The sequence below is a fragment of the Amphiprion ocellaris genome, chromosome 24 (genome assembly GCF_022539595.1).
Source record: "Amphiprion ocellaris isolate individual 3 ecotype Okinawa chromosome 24, ASM2253959v1, whole genome shotgun sequence".
In the NCBI taxonomy this organism is placed as follows: Eukaryota; Metazoa; Chordata; class Actinopteri; family Pomacentridae; genus Amphiprion; species Amphiprion ocellaris.
In genome coordinates this window covers 21,038,613-21,066,600 of record NC_072789.1, presented here as the reverse complement: position 1 = coordinate 21,066,600, position 27,988 = coordinate 21,038,613, and the positions used below count along the sequence as shown (strand labels likewise).

At 38.6% G+C, this 27,988-nt stretch overlaps 2 protein-coding genes across 5 annotated transcripts in view; one reads left to right on the top strand and one right to left on the bottom strand.

Annotated features, from left to right (window-relative positions):
• Window positions 1-27,988, bottom strand: part of sts (steroid sulfatase (microsomal), isozyme S) — a 194,350-nt gene that overhangs the window by 129,132 nt on the left and 37,230 nt on the right. Inside the window, exon 10 of the transcript XR_008600860.1 lies at window positions 27,813-27,971. The gene's annotated coding sequence lies outside the window, so the exon portion shown is untranslated. The remainder of the gene's footprint in view (window positions 1-27,812; window positions 27,972-27,988) is intronic.
• Window positions 20-27,904, top strand: pnpla4 (patatin-like phospholipase domain containing 4). Of its 4 annotated transcripts, XM_055008628.1 has the most exons (8): window positions 20-165; window positions 4,817-5,005; window positions 5,790-5,884; window positions 6,837-6,972; window positions 7,344-7,409; window positions 7,971-8,123; window positions 12,166-12,346; window positions 12,547-15,552. In XM_055008628.1, exons 2-7 carry the CDS (start codon window positions 4,826-4,828, stop codon window positions 12,295-12,297), a joined length of 762 nt encoding a protein of 253 aa, XP_054864603.1. In that variant the 5' UTR covers window positions 20-165; window positions 4,817-4,825; the 3' UTR covers window positions 12,298-12,346; window positions 12,547-15,552. The 4 variants fall into 4 exon arrangements, with proteins under 4 accessions (XP_054864603.1, XP_054864604.1, XP_054864605.1 ...); XM_055008629.1 differs by lacking the exons at window positions 12,166-12,346; window positions 12,547-15,552 and adding an exon at window positions 27,773-27,904; XM_055008630.1 differs by lacking the exons at window positions 12,166-12,346; window positions 12,547-15,552 and adding an exon at window positions 10,481-10,810.

The following is a 27,988-nucleotide window of genomic DNA, read 5'->3' as shown; positions in this document are numbered from 1 at the left end:
CTGTGGTAGTGATGCTAGCTTGACGCTAGGTGCCTGGTGCCGGTGAGAGCAGCCACCGGGAGTCCTGAAACAACCTTTTTTAAAAAAATTTTTAGGTTTTTTAACAGATTTATTCACCGTCAATGAGTGAAACATACATGTTTTCTGGGTTGGGACTGACACACGGTACGTTTTCTGCTTCTCTTTGTCCAGACGGACGTTAGTCAGTTGTGTTAGCTAGCTTACCCTTCCTCTGCTTTTGCAGACTCAAACTGCTCGAAGAAACAACTCTGAACACGTTTTGGGCTCTTAAACTTACATAAACGTAGCGTTTCAGTCATAAATGTAACCTTTAAGTCATGAAGTTTATGTGAATGTAGAGTAGCTGTGGTTTGGGAGGCTAATGCTAAAGCATGCTAGCTGAGAGCTGCATGTTCAGAGGTCATTCATGTAAACACTGAACTGGGAATCTATCCAAATACTTGAGTTTGTTTTAGTCTAAATTGTAGGAAAAGAGCTATTGAATAGCCACAGTGTTTACTATGGTTGTTTTCTGCTGTGTTACCGACCGTCTTGGCACAGCTTTGCCAAACAAACCTTTCAAAAACAAAATAAAACAGAGTTGGTGATTCCTTCCCTTAATTGGCGTCCTTACAGCAGCTGTTAGACCTGGAAGTTACAATACAGATAGTAAAAAATGAAACGTCAGACAAGACAAAACATTCGAAATGCCAATAAAACATTCAAAATGGGACACAGACACACTAGAAAAGACCATGATCGTTCAGCTGTAATTACAAATGAATAAATATGTTAGCTGCAAGCTGTTCTAATAATCAGTTATTGGATTGAGTAATTTCTGAGGTTAAAAAAAGAAGAAGAAGAAAGGTACAAATTTCCCTGATTCCACTTTCTTAAATGTAGTTTTGCAACAAACATGTTGGACTCCATTTGAGCAAACAAAATTGGATTTCTTAAACACTTATCAACGTATTTCATTGTTTTATGACAATTTATCAACAAAATATTGATAAATTTATAAAATAATGGTCTAATTATAAATGACTGAGCTGCTCTGATGGTAAAGGGGAGTTTATTCCAGAGCTTTGATGCTAAAACAGTGAAAACGTGGCCTGACTTTGTTTTAATTCTGGACTCTTTAACGGTAGTCTTGTTGCAGATGAAGTGCTTAAAATTTCTGAGATGTAGAGCAGAGCCAGAAAACAAAGAGATTTAAAAGTAATCAGCCGAATCCTAAATTGAATTCTGTGACAAATGAGGAGTCAGTGTAATTCAGCCAAGACTGGAACGTTGGATTTTGAATGATTTGTAAACAGGCAATTGCTGCATTGTTTAGGCAAGTGAATAATGAGTTGGAGTTGTCCAGGCAGGAGAAAATAATGTGGATGATTTGCTCAGCCCTGGCAAAATTTTTGATCTGCAGACAGCAGGATTCAACAACAGCCTGTTAAAGTGCCTGTTAAAGGTATTCTTCTAAAATAGCTCCTGAGCTGATGCTGGTTGCTTTGTGCTGCGGTCCAAGGTGGGGAGTGATGCTGTTAGAGATGTGAGATATAGTCAGGACGAATAACCAGGGCTCTGTACTTCAAAAACTACATTTAACCTGGCATATTTTCCATATATGTAGCAGCTGTGCATATGAGCTATGCTAACTTTGCACTCTTTACCTCTGTCTACTTCTGTTGTAGGGATTCGTGACATCAGGAAGAGTTCAGGAAGCTTGCACTTTATGCCCTGATATGTAAGACTCCATGTCTTACATGTCAGGGCATAAAGTGCAAGCTTCCTGAATTCCCCCTGTCAAAAAAATATTAAAAACATACATACTAGGAGTGGTCAGCATTTTGCATTTTGCTTGCAGATATGCACACAGACAGCTGTGGAAACCATGAACGCTCATCTGTCGCTATTATGGCGGTTTTGTAGTCCATGATACTTCAAAAAAGACACAAATTCAAAGGCACTTGGTGAGACTCAATTACATACACTACAAAAGTTTAGGGTTGCTTAGAAATGTCATTATTTTTGAAAGCAAGGCATTTTTTTCAATGAAAATGACATTAAATTAATCAGAAATACAATCTAGATCAGGAATGTCTAACTCATTCTAGTTCAGGGAACACATTCAATCCAATTTGATCTGAAGTGAGCCAGACCAGTAAAATCACAGCATAATAACCTATAAATAATGACAACTTCAAATTTTTCCTTTGTTTTAGTGCAAAAAAGTACATTCGAAAATATTCATATTTAAGGAACTATCTTTTTACAAAACATGAACAAACTGAAATTTGTTAAGAAAAATAAATTCAGTTTCAACAGTGTTATTCCTCAGTTTATCATTTACACATTACAACCTACGTATCACAGTATCTACAAAACGACAAAACTTTTAGTCACAGGTATCTTGAACTGAATGATATAGTATTTTACTTTAGGATCAAAACAAGAAAAGTCAAACAAAAGAAGACAAAAAACAAGACAAAATATTACAAAAATGAGACACGAAAAAAACGAGAAACAAAATGAGAAAAAAATGAGACAAAACAAAGAAGAGACAAAAAATTTGACAATAAAGTTACAAAGCAACAAAAATATGGACAAATGAGACAAAACTATTACAAAAGAGTGAAACAAAACAACAAAAATGATACACAGAACATTGAATAAAGCAAAGATAAAACAAACAAAAAATAGACAAAAACACAAGCAGAGACACAAAACGGCAAAAACGAGAAACAAAATGACAAAAACATGAAACCAACGATAAAAGTCAGACAAAAAAGACAAAAAACAAGAACAAGACAAAATATTACAAAAATTCGACACAATGACAAAAGAGCAATCAGCAATCTAGTATTTTACTTTATGATCAAAACAGCTCGTCATGGTCGAGACATTATTTAACATTTATACTTCTACAAATTGCAGTTAATGTCTTCTCTGTAATTTTTACACTGTAAAAAGTCGTCCATGCGGGTCGGGTTGGACACTGTGGTGGGCCGGCTTTGGCCTGCGCGTCACATGTTTGACACCCCTACTCGAGACATTGTTAATGTGGTAAATGACTATTCTAGCCAGAAACGGCTGATTTTTAATGGAATATCTCCATAGAGGTACAGAGGAACATTTCCAGCAACCATCACTCCTGTGTTCTAATGCTACATTGTGTTAGCTAATCATGTTGAAAGGCTCATTGATGATTAAAGCCCTTGTGCAGTTATGTTAGCACATGAATGAAAGTGTGAGTTTTCATGGAGAACATGAAATTGTCTTGTAGTGTACATGCACAGTAGGTTGTAGCTACGTAATCCACGCATACACAGGACTGCCAAACACAGCAAACCCTCACATTGGTGCGTGGATTACGTAGCTACAGCTCACTGTGCATGTAAGGCCTAGGAAAAAAGTAGAATTGCAACAAGTACACATTTGTTATATCCACAGCAAGTTAGTACAATCAAGTGAAATCTTTTTGCCATAATAGTTGCAACTCCATTTTTCACCGAATCTCTACAAGAGAGGTAGAAAGTGCAAAGATTGTATGACCCATAGAGACCTAGTGAAAAATAATCAACAACAACAAAACAGGGGCTCTGTTTGATTGCATTTGTGCTATTAACCACATTGTTATCAATATGTGTTAAAGATGACTTGCAAATTGCTCTTCTTCAACTCTAATGTTATGTTTGGGGTTCAAGAGAACTCCTCATGTTTTGTCACTTTTGATAAAGAAAATAGCACACCTTTTGCTGCTAGTGTCACATGTCACCCCCTTCATTCCATTTCCCATGGTTATCCACAATTCTTTTATCTTTATTTGTTACTGTCTGTCAGACACCCCCTTACCTTTTGTTGTCACACTCTTGCCATTTGCAACTGTTTGCCAGATGCTTTGATTGAATTGCTCTTTGTTCTTTTTGTGTTACCCTCTGTTACTGATTAGCAACCATGCACAAATTAACCACTGCTGACCCTTGTATTTACATACAGCTCCTACCCTACCCTCTCACCCACTCTCTGACTACCCCTGTAAAATAGGTACTCTCCAAATGCTCTGGTTGGCTTACCTTCACAGACTTGTGCTCTGTGTAATTGATGTCTTGAAATTGGGGAAACTTTTTTTTTTAATCAGCATAATATTTTAAATAATAATTATTATGCATGGAACATGTGACCCACAAAAGCCCTGTTAGCATAACCTTTTTTGCAGGTAGAAGAAGAAGAAAACAGTGAATCACATGATACGCCAGAATTGAAATCATCAAGCAGTTTTCTAAAAGAATGTGTAGAGCAAAGCTATGTCCTCTCCTATTTTTCATATTTTCATAACATTGTCAGCCTTGATTAAATGCATATTAGCAGGATAAGACAAATTCTTTTGACTTTTTATTTACTTTTTTCCATCAGTAAGTTTGTCCTCTTGGTCAGCAGTAACAGCTAGCTAAATATCTAGCTTCTACTCCTGAGAAAAAGCTAACATTAGCATGGATTAGCAACTGTGTTACTGTGATTAGAATACAGTTAGCAAACAAGAAATAAAACATGGAATAAAAATGGTACCATTGATGTTTAAGCTGAGCCAATCAAGCCTTTGATAGTTTATTACCTGTTTTTGACAGATATGGAGCAGAGAAGGTTTATGAGGCCATTTGGGCTTCAAAAATGTTGAAGCCCAAATGGCCTCCAATTCTGGAATGACCTTAATATAGATATTAAATCTCAACCCTGCCTAATAGGTATATGTGCTGCTGTGAATATACAGTATTTACTTTTATTGCTAACGCTCTGACGTCACGGTGTCCTGTCTGTGCAGGTGTTTAGGATGACAGTCCTGAACCTGTCCTTTGCTGCATGTGGCTTCCTGGGGATCTACCACCTGGGTGCTATGGGGGCCTTCCTCCGCCACGGGGACAAGCTGCTGGGCTCCCTCAGGGCCTGTGCAGGGGCCTCTGCTGGTGCCTTGGTGGCTGCTGTAATGATCACAGCTCCTGACAAGTTAGAGGTGATGCGTCTGCCTCCTCATTCACATCTAAAAATAAGTGGTACTACAGCAGAGCAGGGGTTAACAAAGTGGGGTTGGAGGAACCCTCTGGGGCCTTGCAGGGATTTCCAGAGGTCCCTGAAGAGAGTAGAAATAGACATTTTAATAATGTATCACTGTCCGCATGATTATTTCCTTTCATGTAGCACTGATAGTTATACAAATTGCAAGTGTGGAATTAAATATATTCTTTTCGAAGATATTTAGCATCAGAGATTTGACATCACAGTAGTAACAACACCAACAGTTTCTTGAAAGTGTGAAATTATCATATTAGGATAACATAGTTTGTTTTTTCAAGAGATAGAATTTCAGAATTTGTAAAATATATTTGTGAAGATCCTCAGTCATCCAGATTCTGGTGTTTCCAGATGGGCAGAGTCAAGGGCAGCTTTAACTACTAGAGAGATTATGGAAATGTAAAGTAACAAAACTGAATACACCAAGAGATTTAGCTGATTGCTGTGGACATACCATGCTGATATAAAGATTAAACTGTGGAAAAGAAACTAGATAAGTCATCACCATATTTATTATTTCATTAGTGTTGTTTTTATTAGTGTATCATGATGAGCTGCCGTAAATTATTCTACTACTTTTTCAAATATGAGTTGTAAAGGAACAGATCACAAGTTGTTTCTTAAACCTGAAACATGAAGCAGTTTAAATCGTGTATGAGGTGTGATTAATCTTTTATATTCCTGCTGTATTGTTATTCATCACAGTATTTGTTTCCTTCTTGCAGCACTGTAAAGAGTTCACCTACAAGTTTGCTGACAGTGTGAGACGACAGCGGTTTGGCGCTGTCACACCAGGATACGATTTCATGCTCACGCTCCGGTAAAGACTCTGTAATTACTCATGTTATGTCCAGGGCTGCAACCATCGATTGTTTCAGTAATCCAGTATGCTATCGATTATTCTGGCGATTAATCGAGTAATTGAATTCCGTGCTTGGCATGCGCGTTACAGCATCATAATTGTGTAAGTGAGTGTGCTGAGCAACAGAAATAACCATCCTGGTGGAACATGGGCTGACATCTGTACATTCATAGCTTAGTACAGGGGTATTGTACATATATAGTATAGTACAGGTGTATTGTACACATGTATGTACTATACTATATATGAACAATACCCCTGTACTACACTATACAGTGTTTCCTCTAGGATTTTTTTCAGCAGCAGGTGCAGGCTCTCTGGGGATCCAAGGTAGCGTAAACAAATGACACTTTACTTTTACAACCTATTTATTTAATGACCAGTTTTTTTGGCTTCCCTTTAGGTTTTTCTCCTCTAGTCTGATCTCTCTCTCCTGCTCCTTCACTTGGCTCTCCCCCTGCTGTCCTCTGCTCTTCTTCTCTGTATTCCATTGCTCCTCCCTTGTCTTGTACGAGTACATAAAACATTAACGTTAGATAATTTACACTCATACCTATGGTTAACTGCTGCTGATATGCAGACAGCACGCAAATTCATATATTTATTTTTATCTTCATGAGGACATTCTTAACAAGGTATTTGTATATATCTGGTTTGTTTTGTGATTGTAAAGATTTTGCACTCAAAAAAAACATTTATTTGCAATGTTTCTGTGCTAGACCAATTAAATCAGACTGAGCTGACTCCATTGCTACATCCTTCATTAGTATGCTTTGGTGATTCTGTATATATTCAACAGCTTGTGTAATAATTACATGTTGCTGTAAAAAGTGCCGTGTTTATCGTGCCCTGTGGAGATAATTTTAATAAATCCCTGACAAATGAGCATCTGTGTGTGGAAACTCTCCAGGGAGGGGATGGAGGAGATTCTGCCCAGAGAGGCTCACAGGCTGGCCACTGACCGCCTCCACGTCTCAATAACACACTGCCAAAGTGGCAAGAACCACATCGTATCCAGGTTTACCTCCAGGGAGGAGCTCATAAAGGTACCCCCTGTCTACACATAAAGCCGATACTTTCAGTTTAGAACTCCATCGTAAACGTTTATGATTGCTTTACGTGCTTGTTTTCCTCCAGTGTATAGCTTGCTGTTTGTTTTTTTAATTTACTGCTTTTGACCCTAAAATGAAACAACAGTCAACACTTGTTAAATGAACGTCTACATACTTTATGTCAGCAGCGGCATAGTGAGGTTGTAAAAGCTCAACTTTAACTATTATGTCCTTTAGCTGACATTTGAATAATGCAGGCTTTTGCTCATGTTAGATAGACAATAAACTCCTGCTCATTTATTGTTGTTTCTTGCGGCTGATTGTGTTCTTACTGACTAACTGTAACCTTCTTGTAACTTCTCCAGGCTCTACTAGCCAGCAGCTTTGTGCCTGTCTATTCTGGACTCAAACCAGTGGAATACAAGGGACAGGTAATGGGTTTGTTAACTGAGCTTTGGAGATTCAGACTCCCCGTTTTATATCCAGAGTATCAAGAATTTGAGGTTCATCATGTTACATTATTGACATGTATTCAGCAAAAGGAAGAGCTTTGACTGTGTCTTTCAGTGTTTATGTTTTGGCATTTCTGCCCTCATTTGATTGTTGTTAAATAATCCAACAAGTCTTGGTTGAATTCCACTGCTTCGCTTTCAGAGTCCTGCTCCTGTGTTATTCACACAGACTCTTACACTACTACACCTGCAATCTCCCTGCAAGCAAATCAAAATATCTGCTGTGCAAAATACCAATTTTGTGGGAGGAAATGAAATTTGTTAAGTTCATGTCCTCATCCACTCGTCCACAGACCTTTTACGTGTTTAATGATGGGAACTCGCTGCTCTGTTTGTGCACTGGATTGTCCCTTAAAGCAAACAGCGGAAGTTCTCAAAGGCTAAAAATAGCAAAACCTTTTCGTTCAGTCTTTACTCATAGAACTTGTATGACCCAGAGGACTGCCAGTCTTTAAACACCTCCTGTTGTTGTTCCATCAGAAATGGATTGATGGAGGGTTCACTGACAGTCTGCCCATTCTACCCGAAGGACGAACCGTCACCGTGTCTCCTTTTGCTGGACTGCAAGATGTGTGTCCCATCCACAGGGGGAGCTTCAGGACTCAACTCACACTGGCAAACATGAACATAATGGTGAGTACCAACTTCTCTGAATGGGGAATTCTGACATGCCTAGGACTTACAAGTGGTTTGACAAAAACAAACTGATGAATAATTGATGGAAACTGTAACTCCCTTACATAAACTTCACTCGCGGTAGGCTGTACAATAAAACAAACATACCACAGTACTCAATTTTGAATGTCAGCTTTGAGCCAGTGGAAAATGTGATTTATGGTGACACACTACATTAGCGTTGCATCAGCTGCTTTCCATCGATCAACACCATGATGCAGGCTGCTTAACTAACTGTTGACTACGTAGCTATCTGGAACACTGTTTATGATGGAATACCAGAAAAGACTGAATCTTACGATGATGCACTGTGCCCTTCATCACCAGGTACTTGCATCCAGTGGTTTGGGCTTTGCGAAGAGACTTGGTGTTGTTTCACTCAGCAAATGTTCTGAGGGGAAAGTTCTGCAGCAGGCGTTCAAGTTGCATATTGAGTTTAAACCAGACTTTGGTGGACATATTCCATCCATTCAACTCTTCTGTTCAAGAAGGTTACACATCTGTCCTGGGAGTCGGTGAAAAACTGCTGTATTTATTTTTTAAAAATTTGTTTTGGAGAAGAAAAATGGAAGAAGGACTCACAGATTTGGCTCCATGGTCAATAGCAGGGGTGTTAAGCATACGGCCTGCAGGCCAAAACTGGCCCGCCAGAGGGTCCAGTCCGGCCCGCGGGATGACTTTGCAAAGTGTAAAAATTACAGAGGTGAAAATGAATCCTTACTGTGAAAATATTGAAGACATTGATCATTGTGCAATATAATGTCAGCCAGCAGCTTCAGTATGACTGAGTTTGGTTTGGTTGAACCCTATTGTTGATGCACTGCCACAACTTTTATGAAGTTTTTGTGTATATATTTTCTACATTTACGAGGCAGGGGGAGAACTTAACCTTCTTAACAGTTCCCACTTTAGTTTTTGTTAGAATTACTACACAGATGTGGAAATGAAGGAGAATTTAAAATGATTTCTTGATCTTGACAAATTGTAAAATACTGTATTGTTCTGTTCCATATACCTGCAACTAAATGTTTTGTGCCATTACAGACACACTGTTATCTGTAAGTTGTAATACACAAATGATAAACTGAGGCATAATATTGTTGACATTTCACACTTGTTTTGGTTAAGAAATTTCAGGTTGTTCATAATGTTTTGTGAAAAGATAGTTCATTAAATGTGAACATTGACAGAATGTACTTTTTTTGCACTAAAACAATGGGAAAAATTTGGAGTTGCCATTATTTATAGGTTATTATGTTATGATTTTACTGGTGCAGCCCACTTGAGATCAAATTGGGCTGAATGTGGCCCCTGAACTAAAATGTGTTTTTTTCCAGCTGCAACAGGCAGGGGAGCTTTGACCTAGTCTTTTAAAGAAGTACCCTGTTATTTTAGTACCAAGTTGATCCCCTTCTGGGGCTACTAAAAAGAGTTACTCTTACTGAAGCACTCGGGTTCAGCTTTTCTTTGCACCCTACACAAGTTTGTTGACTACTTTTTGTTAGCTAGGGGTGTTGATACCATATATTTAAGTTTGACGAAGAAGTTTAGTTGTTTTCTGTTATTTTGCTTTAGGTCTTTGTAACTGTCAAGTGGCATGTCCACTAGATGCGTTTTTTCCGCATGTAAACGCGCCGCATCTTAAAATCGCACACATGGTGGGCGGTTACTAGCGGGCCACAACATTGTCACATGACAGTGCTTGACCTTCAGCGGGCCACTACATGGTCACATGAACTGCGCTTTTAGCTTGACAGTCTGGCAGATGAGTGGATAAACAAAGCGGCTCAGCCGCCAACTTTCTCTTTTATTTCGAAAGAACTTCAGCAAAAGGTATTTCTGAAAGCATTTGAGTCGAGAAATAACCTGTGCAAGCAGGGCCATGCAGAGACCTTTGGAGGGACAAGTGCTCAAAGTTGAAAGGGGGCACATTGAGCACAAATTTGAAACACCATACAAAAACGTATCTTACAATATAACTGGTTGAATTGTAGCAACCCATATTCATAAAGAATGTAACGTAGAATCATGACATACCATGTCATTGTCCACACCTCATATCTTTGTTAGGGGGCAGTCTATGTTTGACCTGATGGGTTCATTGAACAGCTTCTGTTGAGGACGTTGGTGATGATGATGATGATGATGATGATATCGCTGGAGGTGGGCTGTATTGATCTGAGAGTATAGACACTAAAAAGAGCATGGGAGAGATAGTAGCTGATTAAACAAGTGTTATGATCATGACAAGATGCAAAGATAACTAACACTGAAAATGTCTGACTGTGACCTGCAATACTGCTGATTGTTTGTAGGAGACTCCTTGCTGAGAGGTGCAAACCCAGACTGGTCCATCAGATTGCCAGATGGAGAAGCGTGATTGGTCACTCCAGAGAAGGTGTCTCCACTGCTCTAGAGTCCAGTGGTGGCTGCTTTACACCACTGCATCCCACACTTTGCATTGCACTTGGTGATGTATGGCTTGGATGCAGCTGCTCAGCCATGGAAACCCATTCCATGAAGCTCTCTGCTGAAGCACTATTCTGGAGCTAATCTGAAGGCCACATGAAGTTTGAAGGTCTGTAGTGATTGACTCTGCAGAAAGTTGGCCACCTCTTGGCACTATGCTCCTCAGCATCCACTGATCCCGCTCTGTCAGTTTACGTGTCCTACCACTTGGTGGCTGAGTTGCTGTCGTTCCCACACACTTCCACTTTCTTATAATACAGCTGACAGTTGACTGTGGAATATTTAGGAGCCAGGAAATGTCACGACTGGATTTGTTGCACAGGTGGCATCCTATCACAGTTCCACGCTGGAATTCACTGAGCTCCTGAGAGCGACCCATTCTTTCACAAATGTTTGTAAAAGCAGTCTGCAGCCTAGGTGCTGGATTTTATACACCTGTGGACATGGAAGTGATTGGAACACCTGGTTCTGATTATTTGGATGGGTGAGCCAATACTTTTGGCAATATAGTGTAAGTTTAAGGTGTTTCCACCATTCATTCCAAGTGCTTTTAGACTTTTAGACCCCTGTGACTGATCCTTGATCACAGATTAAAACACTAAATATCTCCATACATGACTTTTGAGGTGTTTGTTTTCCTTCACAAGTCTCCACCTGCACTTACCAACCATATTCCAGCAAAGTCCAGCGCTGTTTCCGCTTTCCTCAGTACCGGAGAAAACCAGTCACTCAATGTTTACAGCCCCAGATGGGAGTTTAGAATACTACTGCGAAAGAATGGGCCAAAACTCTCCTGCTTTGCCAGTAAAAGCTCTTGAAACTGAGACTGAGACAAGAAAAGGATCAGTCATCCAGTCCCAAGCTTCAGTGTTCAAACAGGATAACTTGCTGGCTCAGTGCATGAAGCAAGAGGAACCTCCTTCCTTTACTGCCTCCACAGACAGGTTGCTCAAATGAAGGAAACCTGTAAGCCGAGGGAACCACGTCTTTGACTCTGTCTTCCACTTTCCTGTTTCATAACCACAACAGTTTTGTCACCAACTCCCAGGATGGATGTGTAGCCTCCTTCGATAAATAAGCCGAATCTGTCCACCTGGACAATTTTACCTGTCACTTCATGTCTGGAAAAGGCTTCAATGAAGTCTGGTTTGAACTCAGATCTGACTGTGGAGCTCGAACACCTGCTGCAGAACTTTCCCTGAGGACAGTCACTGCACTTCAGAGTGAAGCAGCAGCGAGTCTCTGGCAAAAAAAAAAAAAAAAAAAAAGATCACAACAAAATGGAGTGACGGTCTGGCTCCATACTTTTTAATGCGAGAGCTTGGTGATGGAGCACCAACACAGTGTTGAGCATTTGTCATCAAAAACTCTTTCTTTTTTTCCATCATGAGCATTTTCCAATGTGTAAAAACTGCATTAACGTCACATTTTCAGATTTTTTGGTATCAACTTGATCCTAAAGTAGTAGCTTGCAGTCACTATTCACTCTCTAGTAATGATGTTGACGCAGCGTTTTCTTTGGTTCACTCAGTTCTCCATGAAGAACATCAAACGTCTGAACCAGGCTCTGTTCCCTCCATCCACCAGCATCATGCACTCTTTCTGTGAAGAAGGTTTCGCTGACGCTGTAAGATTCCTGAAGAAAGAGGCCTGGATGAGCTGACATCCCCTCATGGAAAGAACCGACACCATCATGAAGCAAAGTGTCTACTGTAAGAATGGATTTGATTGATTTTACTTTATTTATTTCCAGTATGGTTTTAGTTTCTTTAAAAAAAAAATGTTAAAACTGAAATCGTGGACTGATGATATTGAAAAACACACTGATCCAGCAGCCATGTGTGGACGGACTGATCTGTAAATGTCACCTGTGTTGGCCAAATCATTAAGACATCTTTTTTTTTTTTTCCAGGTTCAAAGCCCGAGTGGATATTTATAAAGCCAAGCATGAAAGATGCAGTGTGTCATTGTGAGCTTCAGTCAGATAAGCTTTATCACATCCACATTCTGGATCTTTTCTTCGAAATGACAGCAACTGAACATGATGAAAGGCCCTCATGTGAACATGGACTCGACATCAATTTTCCACGGAGGCATTTAATTCCCCCCATCTGGAAGCAGTGAGGAAAAAAAAATATTGGATATCCATTACCCACTTCACAGGAAGTCCATGCTGCCGTCATGGGTGTTGGAGGCTCCCTCAGGAACCCAAGGATGGAGCATCGTCTTTGATGTGCCGTATGTTTCCGCCGGGCTCCTCCGCTGCCGGGCTACCGTTTGATTTCCTCCAGCGTCTGGAGACGTGAGCAGGTTTTCCATCAGCTTTCAGCCGGTTGAACTGCTGTGTGAGAGCAGCTCCTCCCTCAAGACACGTTCTGTGGAGACGTCCAAACGGCTGCCTCACTGAGGAGAACTTCACCTGGAGGGGGTTTGGTAGCACACAGGCAGATAACACGCAGTTAAGCTTGAAACTATTCATACTAAATGTCACATTTTGATTTGTAGGGATTTTTTTTTTGTCTGCTCAATAGAGTTCTTTTGACTAGATGTGACATAATTGCAAGAAAAAAAAGACAAGGAGACATTGTTCTAAAGATGTTAATGATACCTTTTTAACTATTTCTGTGTATTTTTATTTTTTATTTTTACTAGGCTGAGTCGTGTTTTACTGGTTTTAAATTTCTAACAACAACCTCCGACAGCAAATTGCAAAAACTGAAAATGGCAAGTTTTGCTCAAGTTCTGGATCGTGCAGTAAGGCAGGCCTGCTTGGTTCTTTCAGTGAATGATGTTGTGGAAGTTCAGTGATGTCGAGAGGATGAGGAGGCAGAAACAGAGAGACACACTGGAGACTCAGAGGACTTAAGTTGTGAGTGATGTCTGCTGCTATCAGAAGTGACACCGACAGAGCAGCCGTACATGCGAGCAACACCAACATCAGTTGTGAGGATTCTCCTGATCTTTGGGCAGAGGTGGGTACAGTAGCCAAAAATTGTACTCAAGTAAGAGTAACTTCAAAATAATATCACTCAAGTAGAAGTAAAAAGTTGTCATCCAAAAAACTGCTCAAGTAAGAGTAAAAAAGTACTTGGTCAAAAGACTCCTCAAGTACTGAATAATTGTTTGATTGTAATGTCCGATTTATTTTTTAGAAATTATGTCATCAGACAGACAAAAATGTAACATAATGTGCAAATTCTGGTATTTCCAAATAATAAAATAAAAAATAGCAAAAATAAATAACATCTTTACAAAATGACAAGTTAAGGCACAAGAAACACAAATTTCCAAATCTCAGTTTTTCACAACATAAAGCTTTTGAAAGAAATACCTGTAGTAAGGTAACATTTTTATGCTTGAACAGTGCAAACTACTTCCAGTGACAAGATATACAGCATCTCATAGACTGTATGTACATGCTGTAACCCCCCACCCCACCCCCTGCTGTATCATCGCGGGGTTACCAAGCGTGACGTCACGCTTCACTTCGTCCGTGTTAGTAAACAGAAGACAAAAGCCGGAGATATCCATGCTAATGCTATGCTAATGTTGTTGAACTCCGAAGCAAGATCATACGTCTGCCCCCGTTTTTTTCATTCCTTGTCTGCTACATGTGTAGAGTTTGTGCCGCTATGCCGCTACAGTTCGTATGTGGTCATGTGACTGCAGGGCGACGTCTGGTAAAACGGAGTCACGTGATTATTGTTGCTTTGTCTGATTGGTGAAACACAGTCATGTGGTAGATCCACTGGGGGCATCTCTCCGGTAAAATAAAGCAGATCTAATGTAGTAAATAAAAAAAGTAACGAGTTGAGTGTAGACCAGGAGTAAGAGCAGCGTTTCTTCTTCACAAATCTACTCAAGTAACAGTAAAAAGTATGGCAGAGTAAAACTACTCTCAGAAGTACATTTTTTTTTCAAAAAGTTACTCAAATGTAACAAAGTAAATGTAACTCGTTACTACCCACCTCTGTCTTGACCTTAGAAAGGTTGAAGAGTAATTTTTCCTTCACAAATGGCTGTAAAGACCTACAAACAGTTGTTGTGTGTTTGGCTACTAATTATGGAAAAAGCTTAACTTTCCAAGCATGGCCGATTTTCTGCAGTGACCTAACAAAGGTTTTTGTTTTGTTTTGATGTTTTCTTGAGCAGGGAATTATCCATTGTAATGTGAAAGTACATAAAACTGTTCAACCTAAACCAGTTTCCACTTCATCACATCCTTGGCTCATCGCTATCCAAGACAGCTGTGATTGGTTTAAACAAACACAAACGAGTTTTAAAGAGATTTCTCCCAATCTGGAACTCCTTCACTGACACTTGGACGAGACTTTATCAACTTTTCCTGCCTGGAGAACAGCTAGTGACAACTCCATCTTAGGGATGGACCCTTGACAGCTCACTGGGTTCTCTGGTTTTAGCCACGTCTTGCAGCTGACTGGAGAACTACTAAATCAGCTGTTCTCAGTTTTATAGTGAAATATAATGTTCAGTTTCATAATTTTGGACACATCATTTTTTGTTGAAACGTAAACGTGTTCATGTCATGTCAAGTCCAGCTAGAAGAAACCCACTGGTGAAATAGTAATACATTATAAATTAAAATTTGGCATCACATGAATGATTTTGTTCTTATATGAACAGTAGTAAGTTGTATTAGACGTGTTTCTAATACTTGAAGTTACTTTTAATTAAAATACTTTTTGCAGTTTATGAAATACAAAGTGGCAGATGGAAAGTCCTGTCCAATGGTTGTGGTTTGATGAATGAGCCCTGTCTGTCTTGGAGCATCTTAAAAACCAAAAACTATCACCTTTATATCCTTTTTAAAGTCTGTTGTTTTTTCGTTTTGTTCAGTGTTTCAAAAAAGGAGTGATGTAAAATACAAAATGAGAAAATAAAACCGACTATTTCAACATTTCTAGCCAATGGGATATTTTCAAGTCCCATATCTGCTCTGATTTACGTTGTCTGTCACACTTAAACACAGAAGATCTGATGACAGAATGACATTAACAATAGATGACGTGCGTGTTCATAAATACGAAGTGTCATGGCTTCATTTCAGGTGTAAAATGTCTGTAAGTCAGTCTCTAGCAGCAGCTGTATCAATCAAAGTTCCAGTGTGAGTGCAAAAAGTGTTGTTTTGTTGTTACATACTTCAGTATGGAATCAATCAAATGAAGTGTCAAGAAAATAAATCATTAATATTTTAAAAAGAAATATTAAAATCAAAAATGTCTTCGAGAAGAAAAAACAGCCACACAGAGATTTACCCACCAGTGTCTCCCCACTGGTATTATGTAAGCCCACCTGCAGGTTCTGGTAATGAGGCTCAATTAATGCTTTCCCTTAAATTACAGTTTCCACCCGGGGCGAAGATTCCCCTGCTTGTGTTTTTTTTTCTTTCTTTCTTTCTACATTATGTTCCAGCTTGTCGTGTCGGAAAATTCACTCTCGGTAATGAAACACCGAAGGGGCCTGGACACGGTCCAGCTAAAGCAGCTCATTTGTTAGTGTAATTATTCAGCTGTTGACTTCAGTATACGGTTCTGAAAAACTGTAGACTCCCGCAATGTGTTACGACTGTGATAAGCAGGTTCAGATCCAATGAAAAGCAGAGAATGTTGGTCCACAGAAGTGAGCATTTGTCATCTGCGAGCTGCAGCGTTCTCTAGTCTTAAATGAGAGTGATTCTACAACAGTCAACAGAGGACAGACTGAACAAAAACCATATCAGGTCTGGTTTGTATGCAACTCACAACACTGATACGTTCTGCTTCCGTCTGCATCTTAACTCATTTTGGAAAATATGATTGTGGCTTGTAACCGTATTAGATTTCTGCTGAGAGACGGTGCTGCTGGGAGAACCACCTGGCAGGTATGAGGGCTGCTTTTGCTCAAGCTAATACACAAATAGCCCGACAAGCTCTAATACTGCAAAAACAAACCTTTGTTTCCTGAGGGCTCGGTTAGAAAATTATGTTAAAATAAAAAATAGCAAAAATAAATAACATCTTTACAAAATGACAAGTTAAGGCACAAGAAACACAAATTTCCAAATCTCAGTTTTTCACAACATAAAGCTTTTGAAAGAAATACCTGTAGTAAGGTAACATTTTTATGCTTGAACAGTGCAAACTACTTCCAGTGACAAGATATACAGCATCTCATAGACTGTATGTACATGCTGTAACCCCCCACCCCACCCCCTGCTGTATCATCGCGGGGTTACCAAGCGTGACGTCACGCTTCACTTCGTCCGTGTTAGTAAACAGAAGACAAAAGCCGGAGATATCCATGCTAATGCTATGCTAATGTTGTTGAACTCCGAAGCAAGATCATACGTCTGCCCCCGTTTTTTTCATTCCTTGTCTGCTACATGTGTAGAGTTTGTGCCGCTATGCCGCTACAGTTCGTATGTGGTCATGTGACTGCAGGGCGACGTCTGGTAAAACGGAGTCACGTGATTATTGTTGCTTTGTCTGATTGGTGAAACACAGTCATGTGGTAGATCCACTGGGGGCATCTCTCCGGTAAAATAAAGCAGATCTAATGTAGTAAATAAAAAAGTAACGAGTTGAGTGTAGCCCAGTGTAACGGAGTAAGAGCAGCGTTTCTTCTTCACAAATCTACTCAAGTAACAGTAAAAAGTATGGCAGAGTAAAACTACTCTCAGAAGTACATTTTTTTTCAAAAAGTTACTCAAATGTAACAAAGTAAATGTAACTCGTTACTACCCACCTCTGTCTTGACCTTAGAAAGGTTGAAGAGTAATTTTTCCTTCACAAATGGCTGTAAAGACCTACAAACTGTTGTTGTGTGTTTGGCTACTAATTATGGAAAAAGCTTAACTTTCCAAGCATGGCCGATTTTCTGCAGTGACCTAACAAAGGTTTTTGTTTTGTTCTGATGTTTTCTTGAGCAGGGAATTATCCATTGTAATGTGAAAGTACATAAAACTGTTCAACCAAAACCAGTTTCCACTTCATCACATCCTTGGCTCATCGCTATCCAAGACAGCTGTGATTGGTTTAAACAAACACAAACAAGTTTTAAAGAGATTTCTCCCAATCTGGAACTCCTTCACTGACACTTGGACGAGACTTTATAAACTTTTCCTGCCTGGAGAACAGCTAGTGACAACTCCATCTTAGGGATGGACCCTTGACAGCTCACTGGGTTCTCTGGTTTTAGCCACATCTTGCAGCTGACTGGAGAACTACTAAATCAGCTGTTCTCAGTTTTATAGTGGAATATAATGTTCAGTTTCATAATTTTGGACACATCATTTTTTGTTGAAACGTAAACATGTTCATGTCATGTCAAGTCCAGCTAGAAGAAACCCACTGGTGAAATAGTAATACATTATAAATTAAAATTTGGCATCACATGAATGATTTTGTTCTTATATGAACAGTAGTAAGTTGTATTAGACGTGTTTCTAATACTTGAAGTTACTTTTAATTAAAATACTTTTTGCAGTTTATGAAATACAAAGTGGCAGATGGAAAGTCCTGTCCAATGGTTGTGGTTTGATGAATGAGCCCTGTCTGTCTTGGAGCATCTTAAAAACCAAAAACTATCACCTTTATATCCTTTTTAAAGTCTGTTGTTTTTTCGTTTTGTTCAGTGTTTCAAAAAAGGAGTGATGTAAAATACAAAATGAGAAAATAAAACCGACTATTTCAACATTTCTGGCCAATGGGATATTTTCAAGTCCCATATCTGCTCTGATTTATGTTGTCTGTCACACTTAAACACAGTAGATCTGATGACAGAATGACATTAACAATAGATGAAGTGCGTGTTCATAAATATGATATGAAGTGTCATGGCTTCATTTCAGGTGTAAAATGTCTGTAAGTCAGTCTCTAGCAGCAGCTGTATCAAAGTTCCACTCGGGGATATGAATTTTGAAAAAATCTGTAAGACTCAAGCTATATCGTGTTTACCAGACATTAAACTTTGTTTTTATAGTCAATGAATCAGGAAAAAAATGTTTTAAGTGTAATCCAGATATAGTATGCAATAGAAGTAAGTACAACCCTGGTGCAGCATCACTGACATGTCAAATTAAAGTAAATTGTGTGATGATTTGAGGCTGCAAGAGTGCAAAAAGTGTTGTTTTTTTGTTACATACTTCAGTATGGAATCAATCAAATGAAGTCAAGTGTCAAGAAAATAAATCATTAATATTTTAAAAAGAAATATTAAAATCAAAAATGTCTTCGAGAAGAAAAAACAGCCACACAGAGATTTACCCACCAGTGTCTCCCCACTGGTATTATGTAAGCCCACCTGCAGGTTCTGGTAATGAGGCTCAATTAATGCTTTCCCTTAAATTACAGTTTCCACCCGGGGCGAAGATTCCCCTGCTTGTGTTTTTTTTTCTTTCTTTCTTTCTACATTATGTTCCAGCTTGTCGTGTCGGAAAATTCACTCTCGGTAATGAAACACCGAAGGGGCCTGGACACGGTCCAGCTAAAGCAGCTCATTTGTTAGTGTAATTATTCAGCTGTTGACTTCAGTATACGGTTCTGAAAAACTGTAGACTCCCGCAATGTGTTACGACTGTGATAAGCAGGTTCAGATCCAATGAAAAGCAGAGAATGTTGGTCCACAGAAGTGAGCATTTGTCATCTGCGAGCTGCAGCGTTCTCTAGTCTTAAATGAGAGTGATTCTACAACAGTCAACAGAGGACAGACTGAACAAAAACCATATCAGGTCTGGTTTGTATGCAACTCACAACACTGATACGTTCTGCTTCCGTCTGCATCTTAACTCATTTTGGAAAATATGATTGTGGCTTGTAACCGTATTAGATTTCTGCTGAGAGACGGTGCTGCTGGGAGAACCACCTGGCAGGTATGAGGGCTGCTTTTGCTCAAGCTAATACACAAATAGCCCGACAAGCTCTAATACTGCAAAAACAAACCTTTGTTTCCTGAGGGCTCGGTTAGAAAATTATGTTTTTTCTGCAGCAAAAACACTAATTTGATAATAGCCCGACGGTGCCTCAGTAAAAGGCCTAACCCTCATCCAAGAGACTTCCTGAGTTCTGTCTGCTTATAGGCATTTATTCTCAGCCCTAAATCACATGGTCCATTAACAATCCAATACTTCGATCACCTGAAACTTCTAGATGAGGGATGACTCAAGGTGTTAATGGAGATGAAACTGTCTGGAAAGGATCTCAACACTATTGTAAGCAATGTTCCCTGTAATTTTTCCTGAGTGTGAGCAAACACACAAACTCCCTGAGCGTCCCTTGGACCACTGTGAGCAACATCAGACGTGTGCACTGTGGTCACACCAGCATCACATCCATTCAAGTTACATGGTTCATTAAAAGAATCACATTACAGCATTTACATTTCTGTTAAAACACTTTGTCAACAGGAGCCAGTTGAAGGCTGCAGTGATTTTAGTGACACTACAATGTAGAAGAGTGAAGTTATTGAATATTTGTCTCTCTTTACTGTTGCAGTGGTTTTGCAAATTGCAGACGGACCCTGTTCACTCCATAGACACCACTGTTATTCCTGTAGCTTGAAAGACAGCTACTTTTGATAAAACTGGGCTTGTAGCACATTGTCTGCCTTGCAACAATGGGAAAGAGGCACCGTTTATGTTTTGACAACCTATATCTAATGAGTTATTGATGCTGGAAGTCTGAATCTGTGAATATCTTTCCAACTTTACTGAACTTGGGGCCACTACCACCTAAGGAGTGATATATTTAATTTTGAAAAAAGCATTTAGCCATACTTAAAGCTTTAAGTGCTTTATTAACACGGAACTAAAAATTTTGTATTGTTTTATTATCACAGGTTCAGTCTGAAAAGAGGTGGCATCATTTTAAACAGTGAAATCAAACTAATAAAATGTAATGACCAACCAGTGAGCGATACTGGATTCTGCAAAAACATAAACAACTTTTTTTAAAATCTAAATCTTATCTTAACACAGTTAATGTATTAACTTATTTTTGTGTGTATGCATGTATTTATTGATTTATTTAGTACTGTTAACATATCAGAGTTCTGAGTGAATTTTTCTTAAGATAGACAAAGACCATTTATTGATTACATATAGGCTGTTAAATGTTTATTAAAAACTAAAAAGCATTTTTAAAAAAAAAAACAACTTAGGCATTTATTGAGTCACTAAAATACTGTAGAGTACAGACTACATCAGCATGATTATAAGCATCCTCTGGTAAATTAACAACCAGATACTGATGTCTCTCACCATATGGACTTCAGGAGATGACTGGGGGATGATAAACTGTGACCTACTGGTTGGGTTCTCTCTGTTCTCATGTTTCTTACATGTTTGTCCCCTGACAGCCGGGTCCTAATGTTTTTTGAGCAACACACCATACTATGACGTTTTTACAATGATGGTTCTACTATGGAACCAGTTTGACATGTTCAGGTGTTCTTTGTGTGAAAACTCAGAGATTTCAGGGATCAGAAGGTGGTTTTCAACTTTCTTTATTAACTTTCTGCCTCAACTTTAAACTAAATTTACTTCACTAACCCCGCCCTCTGGACTTCCAGGAAGCTGTGTTCCTATTGGCTGTCCAGGTGGCTGCTTGGTGTTATCAGGAACACCTGAGCAGTTCAGTGTCTTCCTGCTTTATGTGGCTGCAGACAAACATTTCCTCTGCTTCTCTCCACCACTGAACTGGGTTTGGCTCCATTGCATTAGTTTGTTCTTTAGGTGTTGGTTTGCAGCTTCCAGCAGTAAAATCATCTTTAATGTGTTTCTTGGTGTGTTTTAGGGCTTTGTACTGGATAGTTGTTTTGGTAAATGTGGTTCTTTAACCACAGTTAGTACATGGTTCTAATGTGTGCAGTGATTAGTGGATTTGGTGCAGCTGAGTTGTGTCTTTATCTTGGCTGTAGTGAGTCTTTAGAGGTTTTTGGTCAGACACATTCTGTATTCTTGTTTGTGAACCAGCGTTGGTTGTCCAGAAGGTAAGAGTTCCTGTCCTGATTCTCTGTTCTCAGAGGTTCTCTGGTAGGCTGCAGGAGACTTTAGCGTTTGGGTTGTACTAGTTTGGTTTTTGTATGGTTTCATTTGGACGACTATCTTGAGGCTCCTCCATGTGGTTTAGTGAGGTTTTCTGGAACAGTTCTACAAAGCAACCTGCAGCAGAAGAGACTTTGAGAGTTTTTAGGAAGTTCTGGAGACCAGACTGTAGAGCAGCAGAAACATTTGTCAGCAGTTTGAGCAGGAGAAGGTGAGCTTCAGAGTAGAAATGAGACAGAAACCTTCTTGACCCGTGTGGTGAGGTCCTGTACCAAGAGTTTGAGCAGGTTGTGAAGAGTCTGTAGTTCTTTGGTCTGAAAGCACAAGAAGAGTCGACTCATTAAAGGAGAAAACAGGAGATATTGTTGGTTCTTCCGTCACTCTGCAGTTTCCAGTTTCCTTACACTGAATATAAAGTTTATATTTTAAATAATTTCCCATGTGAGCCCAAGAAGACTTCAATAAACTCCCTCCATCCCCTGGACACAACACATTTTATTACCATGTTAAATCTTTTTTTAAAAAAATATGTTTTTGAGTTTTAATCATAGTTTTAGCGTAGTTTTTTCTCTTTGCTTGTTTAGTTTTGTCATCTGTGTCAAAAGTGCTAAACAAATAAAGTTGAATTGATAAAGTGAATAATTGACTAACTCATGATTGTGGCAACAGAAGTATTTTCATTGTGATTTAAGGGTTTATTTCATTTGTAAGGTTGGGGTTAAAATCTTGACAAAAAAAGATTAAAGAAATAAATTGCATTTAAAAAAAGCAATTAAATCAAAGGAAAAAACATTTAATACAATAAAACTTTTAACAAGAGAATTAAACATTAAATACAATTAAATTATATTAAAGAGACAAAATATTTAATTAGATAATTAAATGGAAGATACAAAACATGCAATTATGAATTAAACATGTTTTTAAACAAAAATATTAAACATTAAAGATGAAATATTTTAGATCATTAAACATTTAAAAAATACAATTAAACAAGAAGAATATTAAACATTTTTAAAAAATACAAAACATTTAATTAGATTATTAAACCTTTAAAAAGACAAAACATTTAATTAAAAAATTAAATGTTTAATTAGAAAATTACATCTTAGACTATAAAACTTTAAATAGGAATTAAACAGAAAATACAATGAAGCATTTAAAAAGAAAATGAAACATTAAAAGGTGGTAAAACATTTAAAAAGAAAAACCTTAAAGATTTAATCAAAAAATTAAACATTGGGAAAGAAAAAGGAATTTTTCAAACAAGCCAATAAAACATTTGAAAAAACAACAATTAAACATTAAAAGAAAACATTTCAAAATCAAATCAGACATTAGAAAAGAATAAAAGGTGAGAAAAGAGCAAAACTAAACATTTAAGAAGAATCAAACTAAAGACAAAACATTTGAAAAGACACCAGTTAAAGTTTAGAAGATCAAATTAAACAGAAGAGCAAAAACAGATAAAGGTCTTACAGTGTTTTCTAGTCTGAAATGAAAACATCAACTTGTTTCTTCAAACATTTCCTCTTTCTATGTTCTTGGTTTGATTGTGGACAGATTTACTAAGAACTCATTTCAGAAAACTGCTTTCCAGATAAAGTCTACTAGTAGTTGAAGGCATTGATCAAACTAATGTTACCTTCTGATCTCCACAAACTTTACTGTTCAGTGAAAAGAATCAAAGTTTGTTGAGGATTTCTAAAAAACCCACAGGTGAAGGTCTGAGAAGAAGTCAGATGGATGGTCTAAATGTGAAATCAAGACTCATGGTCACAAGTTTTAAGGCTTCTGTTAACCATAAAGTTCAAACTAACAGAGAAGTACTGAGAAACTTTTAAGATTTCAGTCCTCAGACTGTCTGAAGGTTCAAACTAACAGAGAACTACTCAAGAACTTTGAGAATTTCAGTCCTCAGACTGTCTGAAGGTTCAAACTAACAGAGAACTACTCAGGAACTTAGAAGATATCAGTCCTTGGACTGTCTAAAGGTTCAAACTAACAGAGAACTACTCAGGAACTTAGAAGATATCAGTCCTTGGACTGTGTGAAAGTTAAATCTAACAGAGAACTACTGTGGGACTGAGAAAATTTCAGCCCTCAGACTGTGTGAAAGCTCAGGTCCTGAGGACTCGGGAGGTGTGGAGGCTTTGGAAAGTCTTGGAACTGAGGGTTCCACCCTCCAGCACAAGGGCTGAAGTCCAACCTCCTGAGAAAAACGGTCGAGTCGAGACTCGAGTTAAAAAAAAACTCGAAAACGACAAAAAATAGATGATAAATGCGCAAAAAAAAGAAGAATTAGTATCTGAGCGAGTAGCTCAGGGGAAAAGAAGAGTGACTACAGACTGGAAGGTCGCAGGTTCAAGACCCGCCACTGGCTCTTTTCTTTCTTTGTCTTTGTCAGGATTTTGATAAAATCTAAGCAGGGTCTGGTCTTGAACCAGCGACCTGCAGCTCCATAGGCAAATCCTTAACTCACTGAGCTACAGATCAGATACAAAGAAATAAATTCGTCGTCCCTTTGGCATCGTAGTTCCTGAAGTGACCACATGGGCGGAGCCAAGGCGGAGTCTGGGTGGAGTCAGGGCGGAGAGTAGGCGGGGAGGTGGGTGGCGGCCTCCCCCCTCTACTCCCCCACCTCCCCCCACCACCCACCACACCTTCCCCCGCCCCACGAGTTCTTCGAGTCTCCACGAGTTCTTCGAGTCTCCATGGGTTTTCCCGAGTTTCTGGAGTTTCCACCAGGTCAGAGGCAGAACAAGTTGTCATGAAGAGGTGTTGAAGTCGGCCAGGATGGACTGACTTTTTACAGCGACTAGAAGGAAGGTGACTAGAAGAGCAGGTCTTTAACCACCATCCATAAAATCCATGGAGTCGCTTCAGAGAAATGAAGGGAGGTCAACTTTTATCAACCTCCATCCACATGTTCAACTTCATATCTTTACTTTGACATTTTTAGCACCACAAACCTTTAGTATCACACTTTATTATCATTTATTAGGACTTTAATGGAATCCACCAGCAGATTTAGTTTTTGTTGACAAACTTTATTCTTGTCGTCGTGGGACTGCAGTATTTAAAACTCTACCTTCTATTTGACCTCATGTTTATTAGTTTTAGTGGAGAAAGTTATTTTAATTGTCAATTAATCTCTTAAAAATCAAATAAATTTGGTTAGTCAAGAGGTTTAAATTTCTTACTTTGTCATATTTTCAGTATGACAAAAAAATATAAAAATAAAGCGTCTTGAGACAATTTGACCTGTAACTGGCATTATATAAATAAAATAGAATTTAAATTGTATGTATCTTGTAATGTTGGAGTAATTCAGCCATATATATTGGAAAACACATTTTCTTTGTCCATTAATCTGTAGTTTTCTCCAGTAATTCATTTCTTGTTTTGGTTTATAAAATGTCAAACCCAAATATATTCAGTTTACTGTCATAAAAACCAAAAAGATTTACATTCATGATGCAGGAATCGGGCAGTTTTTCACTTTTTATCTTAGTTTAGTCAGAAAGATAGTTGATAATGTGTGAATTGTTGCAGCTTGTGAGCCGTAGAAGGTTTTAATCTTTGGGGCCGAGTGTCAGAAAACATTTAGAAACCAACATCAACAAAACACTCAACAAAGATTTGAACATCAATAAAGGGAAATCCAACTTTTGCATGACAATGTCTAATTAAAGGCCACTTATTTCCAACGTAAATGTGTGATATTCATCCTCTGGAGCTTTCTCTTCACATCGTCTTCCACCTGGACTGCTTTGGTCGGGAGCATGTGCAACAAACATTTGAAAAACTGCACTTTAACATCAATGAATGACACTGAAGTTTAATCTCTACATAAATGAGACTGAGTCTGGATGTGCTGCTCTGTCATTAACTCCTAAGTTTAGGGAAAGTTCAAACAAAAGAGGACAGTTCAGATAAGACTTGAGAATGAGCTTATTCTGAACAAACATCTCAGACTTTCTGAGCTTCAGCACCTCTAGCAAGATATTTTAACAACAAGCAACTCAAGAGATCCAGAAGTTGGAGAGCGTTAGCTTTAGCTTAGCCAAAGAACATGTGGGATGCTAACCTAGCAAACATTTCAGACTTTTCTCTGTGAATTCTGAGAAATAATTTCCTATTTAATGACAGAGCTACACATCTTAACTCAGTCTCATTAAAACAGACTCTAATTCAGTGTCATCCATCCATATTAAAGTGCAGTTACCCAAAATGTTTGCTGCATGAGCTCCAACAAAACCTGTCCAGGTAGAAGGCCACTTTGACAAACAGGAAGTGGAAGATTCCAAGCAGATTTATAGAAGGGGGAACCGGACTGTACTAAGTGTGGTGGAGTATAGAGGGGTGTTTTGTGGGTTTTTAAGGCTGATAATGATTATTAGTGAGACATTTGGAGTAGATATTCATTTGCAGTATGTGAAAGTATTTAAAATCTTGAGTTAAACGTAGAAGAACACAAACTCTAAAAGAAAACTTTGTTGATACGTTTTTTTTTTTGTTTACAGATATTAAGTTAAAGGAGTTTTATTCGTGGCATATAACCAATCAAATCACTCCAGAAGACAGAGCGACCACAGGTAGATAAAGGTTCAGAGCCAAAGTAGCACCATTTTTAAATTGATTTATTACCATAAATCAGTGAAAAATAAAATATTGCTAATCAGTAAATCAGTCAGCCCACAATTACTACAATTCTACAATGTATGTCTCTTTGCTTTGACTTGTTATTTGTACAATCTACGATGTATATGATGGTGTTTTTTCATACCAAAGGCTATACTATGATGTTTTCTAAGAGACATACGATGCTACTCTGGTTGTTCTGGCTCTGGGCTGCTGCACTCCTCCTCTGTTGTTTTCTGGATTGTACTCAGCTGCATACCTTCGTCCACCCGGCCTCCGTTGACTCGTCCCGCCTGCCGTCTCTGGAGCTGAAGCTGGATTGGAACAGACCAAAGTACAGTCCAATCACGATGCCAGCTGCCTCTCAAAAGGCTCCTTCATCTGGCAGGTGGCAGCACTTCTTCTGAGGGGAAGCTGAGCTGGTCCAGCAGAACTTTGGAGATGTGTTCCAGTGGTTGGTGGATGTGAGGGGAGATAGAGAGGGACCTTTGAATTGTTCACAAAGGAAAACAGGGAACCCATTAGTAGTTTTAGTTTAGGCTGCTACTGAGGTGTGTTTTGGGGTTTTAAGAGGTGAACAGGAAGAGTTTTTTTTCCTATTGATTATCTTTTACTTTGTTCCTGGTTGGAATGCCCATCAATGTCAACATGAAGCTCACTTTTAGTTCTGTTTATTTATTTTTATTTTACTAACACCCATTTGCTTTTAACCCCCTCACATGTTGTGTTGTTGTAAACTTACTCTTTCAAATAAATACTCATCTAACCCTCTGGAAACCAGCGTTTGGACTGTTTTTGTGTTGCTCCTCACCTACGTCAGACAGCTGGGACAGAACAACATTTTGTGGACGAAAGGCTATAGTGTGACATTTTTAGAGCGACATGCTAAACTATGACGTTTTTTAGAGCGACATGCTATACTATGACGTTTTTTAGAGCGACATGCTATACTATGACGTTTTTTGGATGACATGCTATACTATAGGCTTTTTTATTTGACATATTACGATGACGTTTTTTTGTTTTTGCTTTTTTGTTGTTTTTTAGCAACATATAAGAATTTGAAAAGTTTTAAAAATGACTATACTTTTACTTGTGCAATGAAATATTATTCTATGGCATTTTTGAGACGACATATTTTACTGATTTTTTTCTTGAATAACATACTATTTTGACAATAAACTGCACTATGACATTATTTGAACCACATATCATACATGACAATTTTAGGCAACATCCTATCACTTTGCACTTTTTCAAACACAATAATCTATGGGGTTTTTTTGCCGACATGCTATACGATGAACTACAGGCCATACTTTGTTATTCTTGAAAAGTATACTATACTTTGACATTTTCTGAACTACATCCTATACTATGGCGTTATACACAGAGTGCTTTGGTTACATGTTGATTTATAATCTAGATTTTTTTCTGTTTTGTTTTTTGACAGGATTACCACAGACCTGACCGTGAACACCGTTGACACCCACCTGAGGGAGACGCTGCCTAAGATCTCAAGGCTGCTTGGTCGTGGTCTTTCTGGCACGTACTCTTCCAAGATGAGCCAGGAAGTTTAACACTGATGGAATGACACCAGGTCTAAGCCGACAAACTTCCAATTCCTCCTCAACCCATAGTCTCTGGGAAACCTACATGGAGTAAGAAA